The sequence below is a fragment of the Petromyzon marinus genome, chromosome 14 (genome assembly GCF_048934315.1).
Source record: "Petromyzon marinus isolate PM22_M1 ecotype Great Lakes invasive population chromosome 14, UKy_Petmar_22M1.pri1.0, whole genome shotgun sequence".
Taxonomy (NCBI): domain Eukaryota; kingdom Metazoa; phylum Chordata; class Hyperoartia; order Petromyzontiformes; family Petromyzontidae; genus Petromyzon; species Petromyzon marinus.
The window spans coordinates 12,198,497-12,215,090 of NC_133680.1; the positions used below are offsets into that span (position 1 = coordinate 12,198,497).

General features: G+C 45.6%; 1 protein-coding gene across 3 annotated transcripts in view; it reads right to left on the reverse strand.

The window, feature by feature from the left end:
• The window catches only part of LOC116942267 (dynein axonemal heavy chain 3-like), an 859,832-nt gene that overhangs the window by 641,422 nt on the left and 201,816 nt on the right, over nt 1-16,594 (reverse strand). For 2 of the 3 annotated variants that reach the window (XM_032953963.2, XM_032953966.2), the window contains 2 exons: nt 14,876-15,119; nt 3,332-3,479 (listed from right to left, as the gene is read on the reverse strand). In XM_032953963.2, the coding sequence (XP_032809854.2) occupies nt 3,332-3,479; nt 14,876-15,119 (392 nt within the window). The remainder of the gene's footprint in view (nt 1-3,331; nt 3,480-14,875; nt 15,120-16,594) is intronic. The other variant, XM_032953964.2, reaches the window with a different exon arrangement.

Genomic DNA, 16,594 nt, shown 5'->3' on the forward strand with positions numbered 1-16,594 from the left:
CGGACCCGTTCCTTTATTCATAACTAGCCTATTGCCTGTCCTAGGACGGAAGGTGTAATATTAAAGATGTATATTTATGTGTTCTTGTGCGACTGTAAATCTTCTTAGGAATTGTTGCACGTAAATGCATTTTTCATAACTTTAAAAATGAAATTAAGGACTTTGGAAGATTTCTCGGCACACGATATTATCAAACACTTCACTGCATTTCACTGTAGCACTGTATTAATGGCAGTGATTCTTGCACAAAACTACGTCATACAACACCTCACTTCATGTCACTGCAGCACTGTATTTAAATGACCTTCAATTAGTAAAAAAAATCACTGCTCTGATACTTTATTTTCTTATGCTTTCACTCGCTGGGGTTGAAATCAATTCGATACAATATCTGGGAAATCACGGAGAAATATATATTATAATTTAAAAGCAAAAATTAGACTTACCTTTTGTTTCAAGTCCTGAAGAAATACATAAAGACAGCAAAAGCACTTTTTTTGCTGCGTATAATCATTTATTTAATAATATTTCAGTAAAGAAACGTCAAATTTAAAAGAAAATTTGCATTTTTTTTCTCTGCTTGACCTGGGGGAGTTTAAAAAAATCCACCCGCTCATGATTATTCATGAGGGGGGCGGGGCCTCTTTTGCAGTGACGTCACGTACGGATGTAGCACTGTGCTGCGTCACTTTCTGTAAAGAAACGTCATATTCGAAGCGACTTTGCGAAGACAAATCTTTCCGCTCGACCTTCTTCCGCGTGGTGCGGCATGTGGAGTGACGTCACGCGCGTTACACACATTTCTGGGTTATTACAGTAGTAATTATCAGTCGCTATTGCCAGTGATCAGTCTGATTTCCTATGCAGCAACAACTTCCCATGATAACAAAATGCACTTTGATATCCTGGAAGGGGGGGGGGGTCACGTGACATACCTTTGAATGCCTGAAACAAAAAAATACATTCTAGACACTGGAAGTGTTTAATGCCTTGGCGTGACAGCTGAAGCAACGGTGCAAGCGTCTAAAAATCACCACGCCTCTGTCCACACAGCAGGTTGCATGTGTATTTGGGTAAAAATGTGGCTACTCCCACCTCTTCTAAAACGTTTGGCCCGTGTGGAAGAGCAGAACATTACTGTCTGGAGGGGCTCTAGAACGCTCTCTCTCTCATGAGGGCCCTTCCACCGGCAGCATGAAATGCCGCGTGCACGAGCAGCCGATAGCACCAGGTTGAGACGAGCATCAACGGAGGGTTAATTGAGCAAGGTGACTGAACTGATATAATTGCTATGCCGAGACAATGTGGGCATTGACCCATCGGAGCGGAAGCGCGTTTTTCGCCTGTCGCAGAACTTCGTGGTTCGAGACCAGTGGCCGCGCCTGGTTGATACTGCGGAAGTTATACTAGGATTATAAACAAACACATTTTTGTTTTCCTGGCTGCCGCTTGGGCAGGTACACGTGTGCAGCGGTGACCCTCATCCGCGCGATCTCAGGTCACCCGCATCCCACTGCGTTGAGCCATGTTCGTCAATCGTGCTGACATCACGCCTGGCCCCTGGCCCCACCCACCCTCCACCCCGAATGTGTATCCCGAGTAAATGTGCGGGCAGTGCTCGTATTCACCAAGAAAATACGCAGTGTCTGTTTCACAGTGGACATTTCGTGATGTTGTGAAGAGATAGACAGTAACATACCCCCCCGCCCCCTCCCCCTCCCCACATATTGTGAAATTACCGCAGACGATACTCGTCTGTGCAACGTACCACCTTCGTGAATGCCGTGCGCTGTACAAATGCCGCGAATACCAAGTGTACTGATGATTTGAAGATTTGATTTGAATGTTTAATGCAGCAGTGTTACACTCTCATTAGACCGGTCTTTCTGGAATGCTACATTAATTTCAAAGTGGCTTCATCACGTGATGATAAAGCCACTGCCATTACATTTCAATTATTCAGTTAAGCCTCTTACGATGCCATTCAGCCGGCGGTTCTGTTTGCAGAGCGCGTGACTCAAAATGATTAGTTCGAAAGTCAAATTCTGGTCATGGGGCCAATTCAACGCATCGTGCCTCACGGGTCCAAACAATGCATGCCACTTTATAGGAGGTCAACAGTGGTTATTGTGGAGAAATTGGCTCAATGGGAAGTGGGATTCCCGTCTCTGATCTCTAAGTTATGAGTGAGTACCACCTCATTCAATTAAAGGATTAAACTATTTTTATTTTAGCAGGTAAGGCCCACTGAGATATATATACATAGCTCTTTTCAGAAGCGACCTGGCCACAAATGATAGCTCAACAAAGTGGCTCATCACGTGGAAATGTATAGCAGCCAAATACTCTAAAACACTTATATATTCTGAATGTGGAGGGAAAAAAAACCGGAGGACCTGGGGAAAAATCCACACGACCACGGAGAGAGAGAGAGAACATGCAAACGCCAAATATACACGCATGAGACTCAGCATCGAACCCACAACCTGTACAACAGGCGAGGTGGTTAACATCTTTCCGCCGCAGCACCCTCATTGCCTGCCACAAGGAGCAAAGGCCAATGCCGAATCTCCACTGCACAACCGAGCTCCAGTGGGGGCCACGCTTCGCCAGACAGGCACAGCTGAGCAGACGCCAGGTTGTGTGTTGCCGACTGACGTCACACGCAATGACCAATACGATTAACCCCGCCCCCCTGGCCCTGCTCGGCCACCACGAGCCATATTCAGGTGTTCTGTGAGGGCTAGGGTTTGGTTCTGGCTCAGTTCGGAAAATCATCATCATCATCAACATCACAATCCATGGGGAGATAGCCCGTAGGTGTCCACTGCACATTTCGTTATTTGTTTCCACTTTTCTCTGTCTTGTGCCATTAATGCTCAAGTAGTACACCCCTTTTAAACCACCAATCCCTTCAGTCGTCAAGCCATTCTCTGTTAAGTCTTCCTCTATTTTCGGTTCCTCCCATTTTTCCAAAACATATTAAATTTTCCTGTTGTTCACCCGACATACGTGTCCAAATAGTACCAGTTTCCTTCGCATCGCTGCTTGCATCAGCTCTTCTTCTACGAGCAACTCTTCCTTAGTTCTACAAATAGCCAGTGGAAACCCACCTGCACAATGAAGGGCTCTGCTCCACCCTGACTCTCACACGTCACGCACCACAATCTGAAAATGAAGTTTGTGGCCATGGAAAGCCACTTGCTTCGGTTCTCATCATCGCCACGGGCGGGATGCATGTGTGCGGGGTGGGTGCTACCTCAAGGTGCACGTAGCCTGGCACAAGCACCGTGTCAAACGGCAGTCGTTGCTGTGGTTGTTGCCGTTGTACCTGCACAGGAGTGGGGAGGGCGGGGTGCTGGGCCGCGAGAGACCACGCGTGGAGAACGCCGCCGGCGGGAAGGCAACGGAGAGAGCTGCCACCGTCGCCTGGTCGTGACGAGGGCCTCTGTCCTCGTCCTCCTCCTCCTCCACGCAGCCTGCACACGCAGATCGACGCGGTCTATCCGACGCGTCCCGGTTTTTGTCGTCCGCTCGCCCTTCCTCGACCCCGCTCAGAATTGAACCACGCGGGAAGTTACCCCCGAGAGCGCAGGGTTTCATCAGTCGCGGAACTCTGGTTTGAGCTCCCGTAACAAACACTGACGCCATTCCAAGAAAACAGAGGGAATGAAAGGCAAATGCATAACAATAACCGTTGTTTGTTTCAGTCGCTGGGATATACGACTGTCAGTGACAATATACACACATCTTCTTTGGTTCTTTCGGTAAAGTCACGTAGAATGAGAATAAAATAATAAATTGATAAAATAAAATGACACAATAATATTCTCACGACGTTTCGGCCACAACACAAGCGGCCTTCATCAGGTGAAGGGACGAGACTGTCTGGAGGACAGCGCTGGAGTTGTTGTGGCCGAAACGTCGTGAGAATATTATTGTGTTATTTTATTTTATCAATTTATTATTTTTTTCTCATTCTACGTGACTTTACCGAAAGAACCAAAGAAGATGAATCCTTGCAGTCACGAAAGCTTTAAACGAAATATACACACATCTCTACATCTCAATCGGTTCCTGAACGCTCAACCTCACTGCTATACATGCGGTTCCAAATGGTAAGAAACTGAGCTTAGCTGTGCTTTTAGTAAAACAAAGTGTACTTAAAGCGTTGTAAGGAATAGTCCTATCAAATACTCTAAACAAAACACCTTACAAAACTCTAAACAAAACACCTTACAAAACTCTAAATAAAACACCTTACAAAACTCTAAATAAAACACCTTACAAAACTCTAAACAAAACACCTTACAAAACTCTAAATAAAACACCTTACAAAACTCTAAATAAAACACCTTACAAAAGGAAGAAAACATTCTGGTGGAGAACAACATTGCTTCTAGTAATTCACTTACCATTGCATAACCAGTGCTATATTATGTCCTATATTTAAAGGAATGCAAGTGCATGATAAATAGGTGTTTTAATTTAAAAAATGCTTTCAAAACTCAGGTGATGATGAGCGGGAAAAACCGGAGGACCTGGAGAAAAATCCACTTATCACGGGGAGAGAGACATTCAAACTCCAAATATACAGTCGGGATGGAACCCACGACCTCCTCTATACCTGGTGAGGTCTCGCCAACCGTGGCCAGCCTACCTCGAATCTACATCAAGTCTATTTCTCGTAAAGCTTACCCACACACACACACATCCGTGCCCGCTCTGTGCCACAACACTGCACACTTTGTTTTAACACGACCCCTCCCTCTCCCGTTCCCTTTTTTTGGTTTTGTTACAATGCTGCTATTTCCGATGAATGTGGGATTGAATGGTGAAACAGAGAGGTTTGCAAAAAAAGATAAAGTACGCTCCGATAGACGAGGCGGCCCAAATCAGATTTGAATGCAGTCTCAGTGGTGGGAACAGGGCTGGGGAGAATGGCAAAAATTCTGGAAAAAAAAACTAGCCCGCTTTTTTTTTTGTTCCCTCTCTCTCTCAGCCCTTTATTAACGCACACAGATTGCCACGGAAGCAAGTCAATGAAAGAGGCTGCTTTGTTGCAGACCTGCGTTTCACGTGAGGTTATTAAATTACAATGGCTTTTCGGTAAACTACTTGCCTGCCCAACCCGCCCCACTCCCCCCCTGGCAGGTTTTGGAGGCTTTTTGGAAAATATTAAACGTTATCTTATCGAGTTATAATTTGCAAACGGAAGTGCCACCGGCAGCTGTGAAAGGAATCTTTTAAAATGTATTCGTGTGCCTTAATTTGTTTACGCCACCCGATCTCGAAACAAATGTTTGATTTATAAATTAATAACATTAACTTTTTTTGTACGAACGGAAAAGTAAAAGTTAAGTAATAATTTGCCAACAATAGATATTTTTATTTTTTTAAAAACCAGGAATTTATTATGTTGGGTGCAGTCCAAATATGTGAATAATGTGTTCTCACCGGATTTAAATATGAAGGTGGACGCAACAAAAAAGTAATGGTCTGACATTGCTGACCTTTTAAGAGTAGTAATCAAATTCATTGTAGGAAATAAAAAATCAACCTGGCATTTCTAACTGGCGTGTGAGATCATCTAGCTATTTCCACAGTTAAACAATCACTTGAGTTGCGAGAAAAGCGAACTTTCTAGTGACAATGAAGATATACCTGCGATCTCACCATTCACAGGCAATTGCGTAACACGTGCACTGCACGTGCCAGATAGCTGTTTAAGGAAGTGGATGATTAACTGAGTGGTTCGAAAATGAAAAGTTATTCCTCGGAAGAATGATGGCTCAAGTGCAGTGATCTCCAAGGGAACGCTACATAAAAGTAGGAATTTCGATTTAAAGCTTTCGTGACTGCAAGGATTCATCTTCTTTGGTTCTTTCGGTAAAGTCACATGACTTTACCGAAAGAACCAAAGAAGAAAAAAGTAGGAATGTTTTATCCAGCTACGGCATTGCTTTCTACATCAGGTCCGGGTGACCTTTGATCACCCCGTGTACCGAAAATATTTTAATTCCCTAAATCCACAGAAGATCCAATGCATGACTCATAATTGCATGGAATTCCGATACAGAGAGCATGTGTCCAAGGAGAATCACAGGCATTGCACGCAGAGGTTATGTTAATGTCAGAGACACACTGGTGCAACTTTAATAAAGGCAGATTATGTTGTGTGTCTGTGTTAAAATCACTGCCGGACTATCTAACTCATTTGAAGGCCAATGTAAACAAATTATTATCGAGGCTTCACCACCCCCCCCCCCCCCCCGTTTCCTATGCGTACGTACATTGTCAGTAGACCCCCCATACGCAAGCGTACGCATTTGGGTGAACACCCCATCCATGCGTACGTACTAAATGGATGGCCCCTAATGTGATTGTGGGATCATCAGGATCATGGAATCAGGTGGGGAGATAGGCGAGCAGAGCCTTGATAGGCATTCAGGCTGGAAGCTCGGCCTTGTTCGACCTTGGCCAGTCCAGTGAAATCGCCATTGAAATGTATGGCCGAAGCCTAGGTAGTAATAATATTAATATTTCAAAGGTGTTTGGGGTCAATACCGGTCGGCTGGTATTCGGGTAGATTCCAGCCAATCGGGATCAACCACATTTGCTATTGATACATATGGCTGAAGACTAGTGCATGCAACTGAGCCAACTCCACACCGATTCCAGCGTGGTGTCCAGGTGAAGAAGGAGGTCCAAGCGGCCTGGCCAGGACAATGGATATGCCATTGAATTGAAATAAGGATTCCCTTCTGGGCGAATCCTAGGCTCTCAATGTATCCCCATTCTCGTCAAAAGTAAATCCACTGGTGGTGCATGCTGGTAATCTAGTACTGTGGAGGCGAGGGTTGGTGGATCATGCCAATTATTATTTGAAAATTCCTTCCTGTGGGCGTCAAGGGGCTATACTCCAGCTCGCCAAGAGAAGACGGTACAGCAAATGTGGACTCCGCCTGTTCCATCGGACCTTGGGGGGCACGGGCTCACTGCCTGGCTGCCTTTCCTTAATTGTCTGTGGTTCCTACTCGCACCTCTGATTTGTTCTCTCTCTTTGACTATTAGCGAATACAGTGGGCATTTCAAGATAAAATTATTATCATACCTGGAGGTATCCATTGAAATTAATGGGTTTCTATTGAGATGGCTTTTTGCGTGACATAATCAGTGGCATTATGAGGATGCCAGGGGCCCCGGTGGAGCCAGAGTTAAATGGAAGCCCCTGTCCACCTCGTCCGGAGCCTGAGCCACCGTGGCTTCTAGACCCCGCTTCAGTGGCATAGCCTGCAAGATTACTGGATCGCTACTCCACAGGGGATAATTCCTGTACGAATTCCATTGAAGTGAACGGAGATTTTAACACGAGAATCGCGATTCCTGGAGGAATTGTTCAGGGAGGGGTCGTGGTATTTAGATACACTCGCCTGCAGAAATTGTTTAAAAAGTGTATTTTGCAGGAAAAAAAACCAAACCTTCACTGAGTCTCAAGGTTATTTTGCAGGGAGGGCCTGCATTGGGGTGCTTGGCCACATCCTTGTCAAAGGGGTTATTTCCCATGTGTGAAGAATCAGGAGAATCCAGCGAAAATGCATGCCATACTAAGGGGATAACACTGAAAGGTCCACACAGACTAATCTCAAATCCGTTTGCTTTACTGCCACCTCCCGGCTACCTCGCAGACCAGTGGAAGGGACTGCACACAATGCAACGATCCAGCAACTCTGTGTTCCAAAGTGCTAGATTATAGGCATGTGCCACCAAAGCTCAGTGGTGTGGATTTATGTAATCATATTACCAAAGGGAAGTACCCAGTAATTCCATACTATTAATCAATATTTATTGCGTTATCCTGCAATAACGATGTCATCAGGAAATCTGAGATGGTTATTCATTTCTCCGCTTATGTTTATACCCAGTGGTCGAAATCGTCTGGTGTATGACGTTGGGCTAGACTGACGCTCCGCAGAATACCTCAACTGCATTTGACGTGGGCTGCGAGATGAATAGGTTTCATTCAGGGAATTCTACATTTCAATTTCGATCACTGTTTATATATTTATTTCTCGAGGCTAATATTTGCCAAATATCTTCTGCAGTCGCTACCGAATTGTCCCGATGAGATCATATCTTTCTTTTTTAACTCCTTTTTTCCAATATTGATCTCATTATTTTCTTCATGCAATCTCACCTTGGCCGTACCATTTTTTATATGCGGTGTACAAAAACCTGCAGGAAATTATTGAAATATTTTAACATTGCCAACCACACTTGGCCTCCCCACAGGCCCCAAGGTCAAAATATATCTGCCATTGTCAACAACCTCGTTACCACAAGGCCTTCTCTCCAGCTGACGCACCAGCCACCTGCTGTTCACTCCACCCTCCTGAAACGTCCGCTCAATAAAAATCAAAGTTGCTTATACAATCTGCGAACTTCTGCAGGAGGGCGCCATCGACATCCTCTGTCTTGCTCACACTTGGTGGCATATGCCCTCTGAGCTCTACTCACTGTCTGCACGCTCTCCACCTTGGTTATGACCTCTATGGAATTTTTGCCACCTCTAAAACACCTGACTTTAAATCTTCCACCATAAACACTCAAGATGTTGGCTCATTTCAGTACCTCTACCCCTCACCTCCTACTGCCACGGTAGCGAGATGTTAACTACCTCGCCTGGTATGCAGGAGGTCGTGGGTCGATCCCAATCCTGACGCCTGCTATATATTTGGAGGTTGCATATCTCTCTCCCCATGATCGCGTGGATTTTTTATCTGGGTCCTCTGCATTTCCCCCTCCTCATTTAGAAACATGCGTTTAAATTGTTTGGTGCATAGCGGCCCATTTACAATTTTCCATCGTTCTTCTGGCCCTGTGCATTGCGGGTTGCCTCGATTGCAGGCTCACCAACACAATCACCCTACAACCAAGTTATCTCGCAAAAAGGGGGCGCAATTAATGAAGCAGCATGCCCGGGCGGCAATGGTAAAAGCTCGGGTAGTTTATCATGTACCGTGCACCAGAGTAAGAAAACGTAACTTTTTTTATCTTACTTCAGCCATAGCTTATATCTCCTCCTTACCACTCACTAATGCTGGTGATTTCAACAGCCGCTTTGACGATCCATCTACTGCCATCTAAACTAGGATTGTTAATAGATCATTGGTTAAACGGAGGAATCGATTCCAGTGGAATGTGAGTGGGAAGAGGTGGGCGTACCCACACTTTACCCAACCACATGCGACTTTGATGACACCGTGTAACAAAAAAAACGTTTTGTTCCTGGGTAGTAAGTGATATTTTCTAATTGCTTATGCCTCAAAAGTACATAAAATGGCAATTATTCCCCACAAACTTTGCTTTTGTGACCAGGACAGTAATATTTTGAAATTTACCTATTTTCCAAAACATTGCAGATAGATTCAGTGCTGAGTAAACTTGGAGTAACTTCTAGAACATTCTAGAACTATCCAGTAATATAAATAGGAGTATAAATAGAAGGGTCTTAAGCCCACCAGTTCAGTTTAGTTTCAGCTGCCGAAGTGGATACGTATCTGCATTTTTCTGAGATGGCATCAAGAGGCTACAAGCATCCGGCAGATGCATTTTGCTATGTCTGCGGCCAATTTATCAAGACAAGAGCGAAAAAGTCACTCTGTGGAAGCATCTGCTAAGATGTGTGAGGCCTACAAGGCATATTTCGGCATACCTGTCGGGGATCAAGACAAACCCTGTGCATCTCATTTTACCTGCGAGCAATGAAAAAAAAACTCTGGAAGGTAAGATGGACAATTGTTGCTCGGAATTTCACGTTATAAAATTAGTTCACATTTTTACAATTGTAAAAGTTTTAAATTTGAAAATGTTTAACAATTGTCAATGTTATTGAAAAAATATATCATACGTGAAAAAATGTTGCGAGAATCTCTTACACATTAGTCATGGATGAAATAAATGTATTTTTGTAGGATGATACATAGGGAAAAAAGATAGCCATGAAGTTCACTATCCCAAGAATTTGGCAGGAACCCACTGACCACTCAAACCACTGCTACTTCTGCATGGTGGACCCTTCCAAACGTCGGACTGGCAAGAATGCACCTGCTATTACGTATCCGGACCTTCCTTCATCCATCGCCCCAGTGCCACACTGCCATGAGCTCCCTGTACCCACTCTTCCAGAGAGAGAGCAGCCATCTTTAGAAGAGAGCAGCAAATCAGAGAGCGAGGAAGACATTGTAGATCCAGATGACAATTTCAGAGGTGGAGCTGAGGAGAGAAACCCATACTACCCCAACCAAAAAGACCTCAACGACTTGATCAGAGATCTTGGTCTCACCAAGTGCAATGCCGAGCTTTTGACATCTAGGCTCAAGCAGTGGAACTTGTTGGATGAAAGTGTGCAAGTCGCAGATCAGAGGAAGCGTCACCAACCTTTTTGCAGCTTCTTCACCCGTAAAGATGGGCTCTGCTTCTGGCACAATGTGACCAGTCTGTTCGAGGCAATCTGAATTGCCTGTAATCAGAATGAGTGGTGCCTCTTCATTGACAGCTCATCCAGGAGCCTCAAAGCTGTGCTGCTCCATAATGGTAACAAGCACCCGTCTCTTCCCCTGGCTCACTTGGTGCACCTCAATGATGATTACAACAGCATCAAGACCTTGCTGGACGCCTTGAAGTATGATGAGTACGGCTGGGAGGTCATCGGAGACTTCATAATGGTGGCATTCCTGATGGGTCTTCAAGGCGGTTTTACCAAGTTTCCCTGCTATCTTAGCCTTTGGGACAGCAGGGATACCAAGGCGCACTACCACAGGTGGGACTGGCCACAGCGGACCGAGTTCTCTGTGGGGATGAACAACGTCAATTGGGAGCCACTGAAGGACCCCCGGAAGGTGCTGATGCCACCACTGCACATCAAATTGGGCCTTATGAAACAATTTGTCAGAGCTGTAGATAAGGAGTTGGCAGCCTTCAAGTACCTTCATGACTTCTTACCTAAGCTGTCTGAGGCAAAGGTCAAAGCCGGTCTCTTCGTCAGACCACAGACAAAGAAGATCCTGCAGTGCAATGAATTCCCCAAGAAGCTCACTTGTAAGGAGAAAGCGGCTTGGAACAGCTTTTTCGCAGTGGTTCGTGGCTTCCTGGGCAATCACAAGGTCGAAAACTATGTGGAGATGGTTGAGACTGTTGAAGAACTACGGCACAATGGGCTGTAGGATGTCCCTCAAAGTCCATATCCCTGATGCTCATCTTGATAAATTCAAGGATAACATGGGAGCGTACTCGGAAGATTAAGGTGAGCGCTTCCACCAGGACATACTGGACTTTGAACGCGGCTACCAAGGACAGTATAACGAGAACATGATGGGAGACTATATTTGGGGGCTGATTCGTGAAAGTGATTTACAGTATAATCGTAAATTTCGAAATAGTACTCACTTCTAAATCTTGTGTAGTTATTTTTGTATTACTTTAGTATAAATACATGGTAATTTTGATTCATATGTTGTTTTTTTCTGACTTTATATGAACAAAAAGACACAAATTCGCCCGTTTTCTCATTGAAAATAGGTCAATTTCAAAATATTACTGTCCTGGTCACAAAAGCAAAGTTTGTGGGGAATAATATCCATTTTCTATACTTTTTAGGCATACGCAATTACGAAATAACACTTACTAACCAGGAACAAAAATTGTGTTACGTAGTGTGATCAACCTAACTGCAGTGTTACCCATTTATACTTCTGGGCGCAGAGAGACAAGCGGAATTTAAGAAACTTGGCCCCATCGTTTTTCACTGCTGCGCTGGGAGATCGATTTGAGCCAGGGACCTCTGGATTGCAATTCCAATGTTCTTACCACTACACCACTGCGGTAGCTACCTCCATTTCTCAATCAGAGAGGTAAACATTTGATGTTTATTTCCAGATGTTGCTCCACTTGCGGCAAACCGCGAACCTATTTCTTACCGGTCTTTTTTCGTGAAATTACCGATTAACCTCAACCACCTTGCGGTCACTATCCGTGTCCGTGGATCTCTCTCAGCTAATTTCGTCTCTCACAATCGCTCCCATGGCCACACGGCCCCCCTCACCACCTCAACAGCGAGTCCATCACTCTCACCACCATTGCACCAGTCACTTGGCAATCACACAATTTCCTTCCTTCGGCCACCTCCTTCCAGGTCCCAAATATCCTCTTGTCCCACCAGACATCTGTCTCCTTCACTTCTCTGCAACTGCACTCTGTCGATCCATGTTACGCGGTCACATTACACCCTTGTGTTGAGGACCACGTTGAAGGGAAACAATAAAATAATAAAATATATATAAAAAACAATAAAATTATCACGACGTTTCGACTGCAACACAACGGCCGTTGGTTTTCACACCTGATGATGTGTTGCAGTCGAAACGTCGTGAGAATTTTATTGTTTTTTATATATATATTTTATTGTTTCCCTTCAACGTGACTTTACCGAAAGAACCAAGAATATGAATCACTGCAGCCACGAAAGCGTTAAATCAAAATGTGCCAATGGTTTTATTCATGACTGGGAATCAATCCGAAGTTGTCAGGACCAAAGTTGTGAACCACTGTGCCACCAATCTCCGCATATACAACACGGAGTTAAAGACAAAGATCCCCCACAGTAGCCTTTAGCAGCCTGTTGGGGTAAGTGCTGTTCGTGAGCACCTATTAAGACCCACACTACACATGTACATCCACATTTGTGTTTCCACTGCTGATGTTTACAGACTGTACTCGGGACTCATTTAAGGCTGAGTCGACCTAAGGTACCAATTCAGATATTCGTCACCGATGACGGCCGCGAGCGGGGATTCAACTTGGGTTCGTCGCGCAGTGCGCTAACTGCTACACTACCAAAGATTCAATCTGTAGCCTTAACAGACGCTTGGAGCAAATGCTATCAACGAGCACCTATGAAAGCCAACACAGCACACAAGGGGGTGGGTGGCCAGCATCACGCACGACCACCTTTCTCATCCCAGTGCTAATGATTACACACCACACCAGGTACTCATTGAGGGTGAGTTGACCTCAGGGAGGCCCAAGACCGGTTCAGATATTCTTCACTGGTTTTGGTAATCGGCAATCGAACTTGGATCGCCGGGTTCATAGCGGAGTCCGCTAACCGCGACACTACAGCTCCCCACATATACAATGCACGTGCACAACCACACATGCATTGTGTAGGACAGGTCATAATGTTTTAGCAATCTTTTTTAGAATGAGACATTTTTCATTCTCAACCACCTAACAGTTGGCTCATTTTTCACGAAAAAAAGGTACATTACGATTAATGCTATAGGTCACTATTCTGAAAGTGAAAGTAATTAATGTGAGTATATATTTTATATATACACGATCCTCCCAGGGCCCAAATGGGCATAGTGTCATGGTGTCCCCCGTTGGGAACCCATATACAGGAAAGGAAATTCCACATTCCTATGGTGGGATAGATTCTTGCCATGGACGTCCACCGCGGTGTCCAACAGTGGCTGTCCATTGCAGGAATAGATCCCGCCATAGCAATGTGGAATTTCCTTTTCTTGCCCATAATACAGGTGTTTTTTTGTTGGGTCAAATCGCGTAAATATAAATGTGTCGTTAAACGCGCCACCGCCCGACGCAGCCAATTAGTAAGGTTTGTCACGTAAACAGAACGTGACAATTCTTTATCAGTGCAGCACACCGGTGCGTTGGAAAGAGCAAATCCACAACATTTACAATCTTGAGTACGACGTTTCCCCAGTAATTACAACCAGCATCATCAGGCGGCAGCCAGATTTGTGGAGACATCCTCCTGTTTCGTTCCTGAGAGGGATAGATGTGATGACTTTGTGAACCCTTCTTGTGCGAAGTGCGGGGGGGGATTATTGAATGCATATGGGCTGCCCACAGCATGACACCACGCTCGTTTGTGCCCGCTGGTGGGCGCCGCGGTAGTGAGATGTTAACTACCTCGCCTGATATCCAGGAGGTCGTGGGTTCCATCCCGACCCTGATGACTGCTGTATATTTGGAGTTTGCATGTCTCACTCCCCGTGGTCGTGTAGATTTTTCTCCGGGTCCTCTTTAGTATTTAGCTGCGATAAATTTCCACGTGATAAGCCACTTTGTTGAGCTGTCATTTGTGGCCAGGTTGCTTCTGAAAAAGAGCTACATAGCTCAGTGGGTCATACCTGGTAAAATCAAAAGTGCTTTAGTTTTAATTTAGTTTGTTGACTGCTGGCCAAGTCGCCCTGAAAAAGAGCTGCAAATCTCAATTGGCTTTACTCTGGAAAATTTCTGATTTCCTGCAAAGTGGTACTCGATGTGCTAATCTCAAAGTAATATTTGGCAGAAGGAACCGTTTGACTGGGATTTAAATCTGTGAACTTCCGTGTGGAAGTTCAGCATCTCTAACCACAGTACCACCTGCCTCATCATAATGGTATTATAATGACAGGCTATTAATTAGCATGCAGTCAACCAATTAAGGGTAAAAATAATCATTAAAAACAGGAGGCCTGCACTTCCTTGCTGCTGATGATGGAAGGTCCTCGAGGTTATTTTCGCCTACTCTTCCACGCTCACATCACCCCAGCACAATCGACGAACTGTCGTGCGTACCCATTTCCACTACAGCGTGCACAAAGGGATTTAAGAAACACACCCCCGTTGTTTCAACTCCCACGCCACGAGATCGAATCGGTAAGTCCACCCCGCTAACCAATTCCACCACGGCACCAATCCTCCGACGAAGGAATCTCGCTACGCGCCGCGGAAAGCATCGGGGGAGCGCCGGAAATTCTCGGCGCCGCCTCGCCTCGCCGCGGCTCTGCAGCCGCTCGCTCATCACCTTGCCAGGGGCGAGCACCATCGCTCGGCGCAGCCAGCGGGAGTCCCGCGCGTCCCTGGGAGCGGCCGGCGCAGCTGTCGAGACGCGGGCTCTCCGGGGACGGGAGCGAGTGTCCGCGAGCGATAACCATGCCGCCGTCGCCACCGCCGCCGTCGCCGCCCCAAGCTCCCAAGAGAGACCGCTTATCCAGCGCCGACAGGCCAGGGTGGTGGGCCTGCATCTGCCACGTGCCTCCGTCAAGCTGCTGGGAAAGACAACGGTGGCGTTTTCAAGTGAGTGGCGCCCTTATTCGTGGGTTCGTGGAGCTCGTGGTACAACCCAATTGTGCATTCGCCAAGGTTCCTAAACGCGGTCGCACCTCGGGAGTATGGTTTTACGCTCGCGAACGGGGTCATAATGTTCAGCGAGAGGAGTTGGTCCAGCAAAGCCCATTTGATACGATTAAACTAAATTGAAGTTGTCGTGTTATAGAGGCTATGTACAATTTGGGTAGAATTATACCTCATGGTTGCTCCCATTTAATTTTATTTTTCTCGTGTGCAGAATGTGGAATGGGCCGTAAGTGTTCTTAGCGGGAGTGTAATCTACATGCATATTTCTTACTCATTATCCACTCCAGGCAACCATCACAAATGAAAGGAGAGGAATTGGATGGATTTCATAACCCTACAAATGCCACATATTTTAGAGAGAAGCATTTCTGAATTCATCTTTTTTCCTATTTTTTTCCCGCTTGCCCGAGAAAAAAATCAATATAACATTTTAAAAGGGATCAAATTATACTTTGTGAAACGGGTCAGCGCAGAACCCATTTAAGACAAAAAATCTCTGCTTGATGGTGCGGCTGGCTGATATAAAGCTTCATTAAACCTCAGTGGGTTTAGAGGCGTGGACCATACAGATGGAAAGGCGCCTTTTAGCTGCCTCAACCCGTGCTGTGCGGCTATCCCTAACGTTATTCTTCGCATGATTTTGCAGCCTTTTTACAAGCGGCACACTGGCATTTCGAGGAGGAGTCCCACAGGAATGGGCCGCATGAACACAAAAAAAATATGAGGCTTCGCAAAGAAAGCAGATGATAGAAAGAGGCTGGGAGAACCCAGGGGGCTGTCTGTGCCACAGCACTGAGCCAGCGTCACTGAGATGCCGGGTTTGAATGTGGGCAGCGGCGATTTGATCATTAAAACGGGTTCTCGGGTGCGTGAGCTGGGGGTTTCAGACCGGTCAACCCAAAGCGCCACGCACACACAGCGTCCAAGTTTGTTACAATTCTCATACAGCCATGGGTGCAAGTAATCATCTCCGAAGCTGGTAGGGTCGAATTCCACATTCATATGGCAAGGCACCGTCAATCCATAGGACAACCCCTGTGTTAATTAACACAAAGTGGCACTTGAATTGAAAACCATCAGATGGATGATAGACTGAGTTTATTTATGACTGAGATCTGAATATGATTAGCTGGTTTGAATGATCAGCAGTTTATCAAAGGGTGAAGGGTTAAAGATTGTACGTAGTGTATTGTGAACCGCCTTAGAGTGGTCGTTTTAATGCCGTGTGCCATGTGCACGTCATCTGTAATCACGTGTTTTTACTGGGGAGTAATGACACAGCAATTAGCACACCCGTGCAATAAACCTGGCCACCTGAGTTCAGTTCCTGACAATGGCGATCATCGGTGGCTATCAATATCTTGAATTGGTCCTGAGCGTTGCTTCT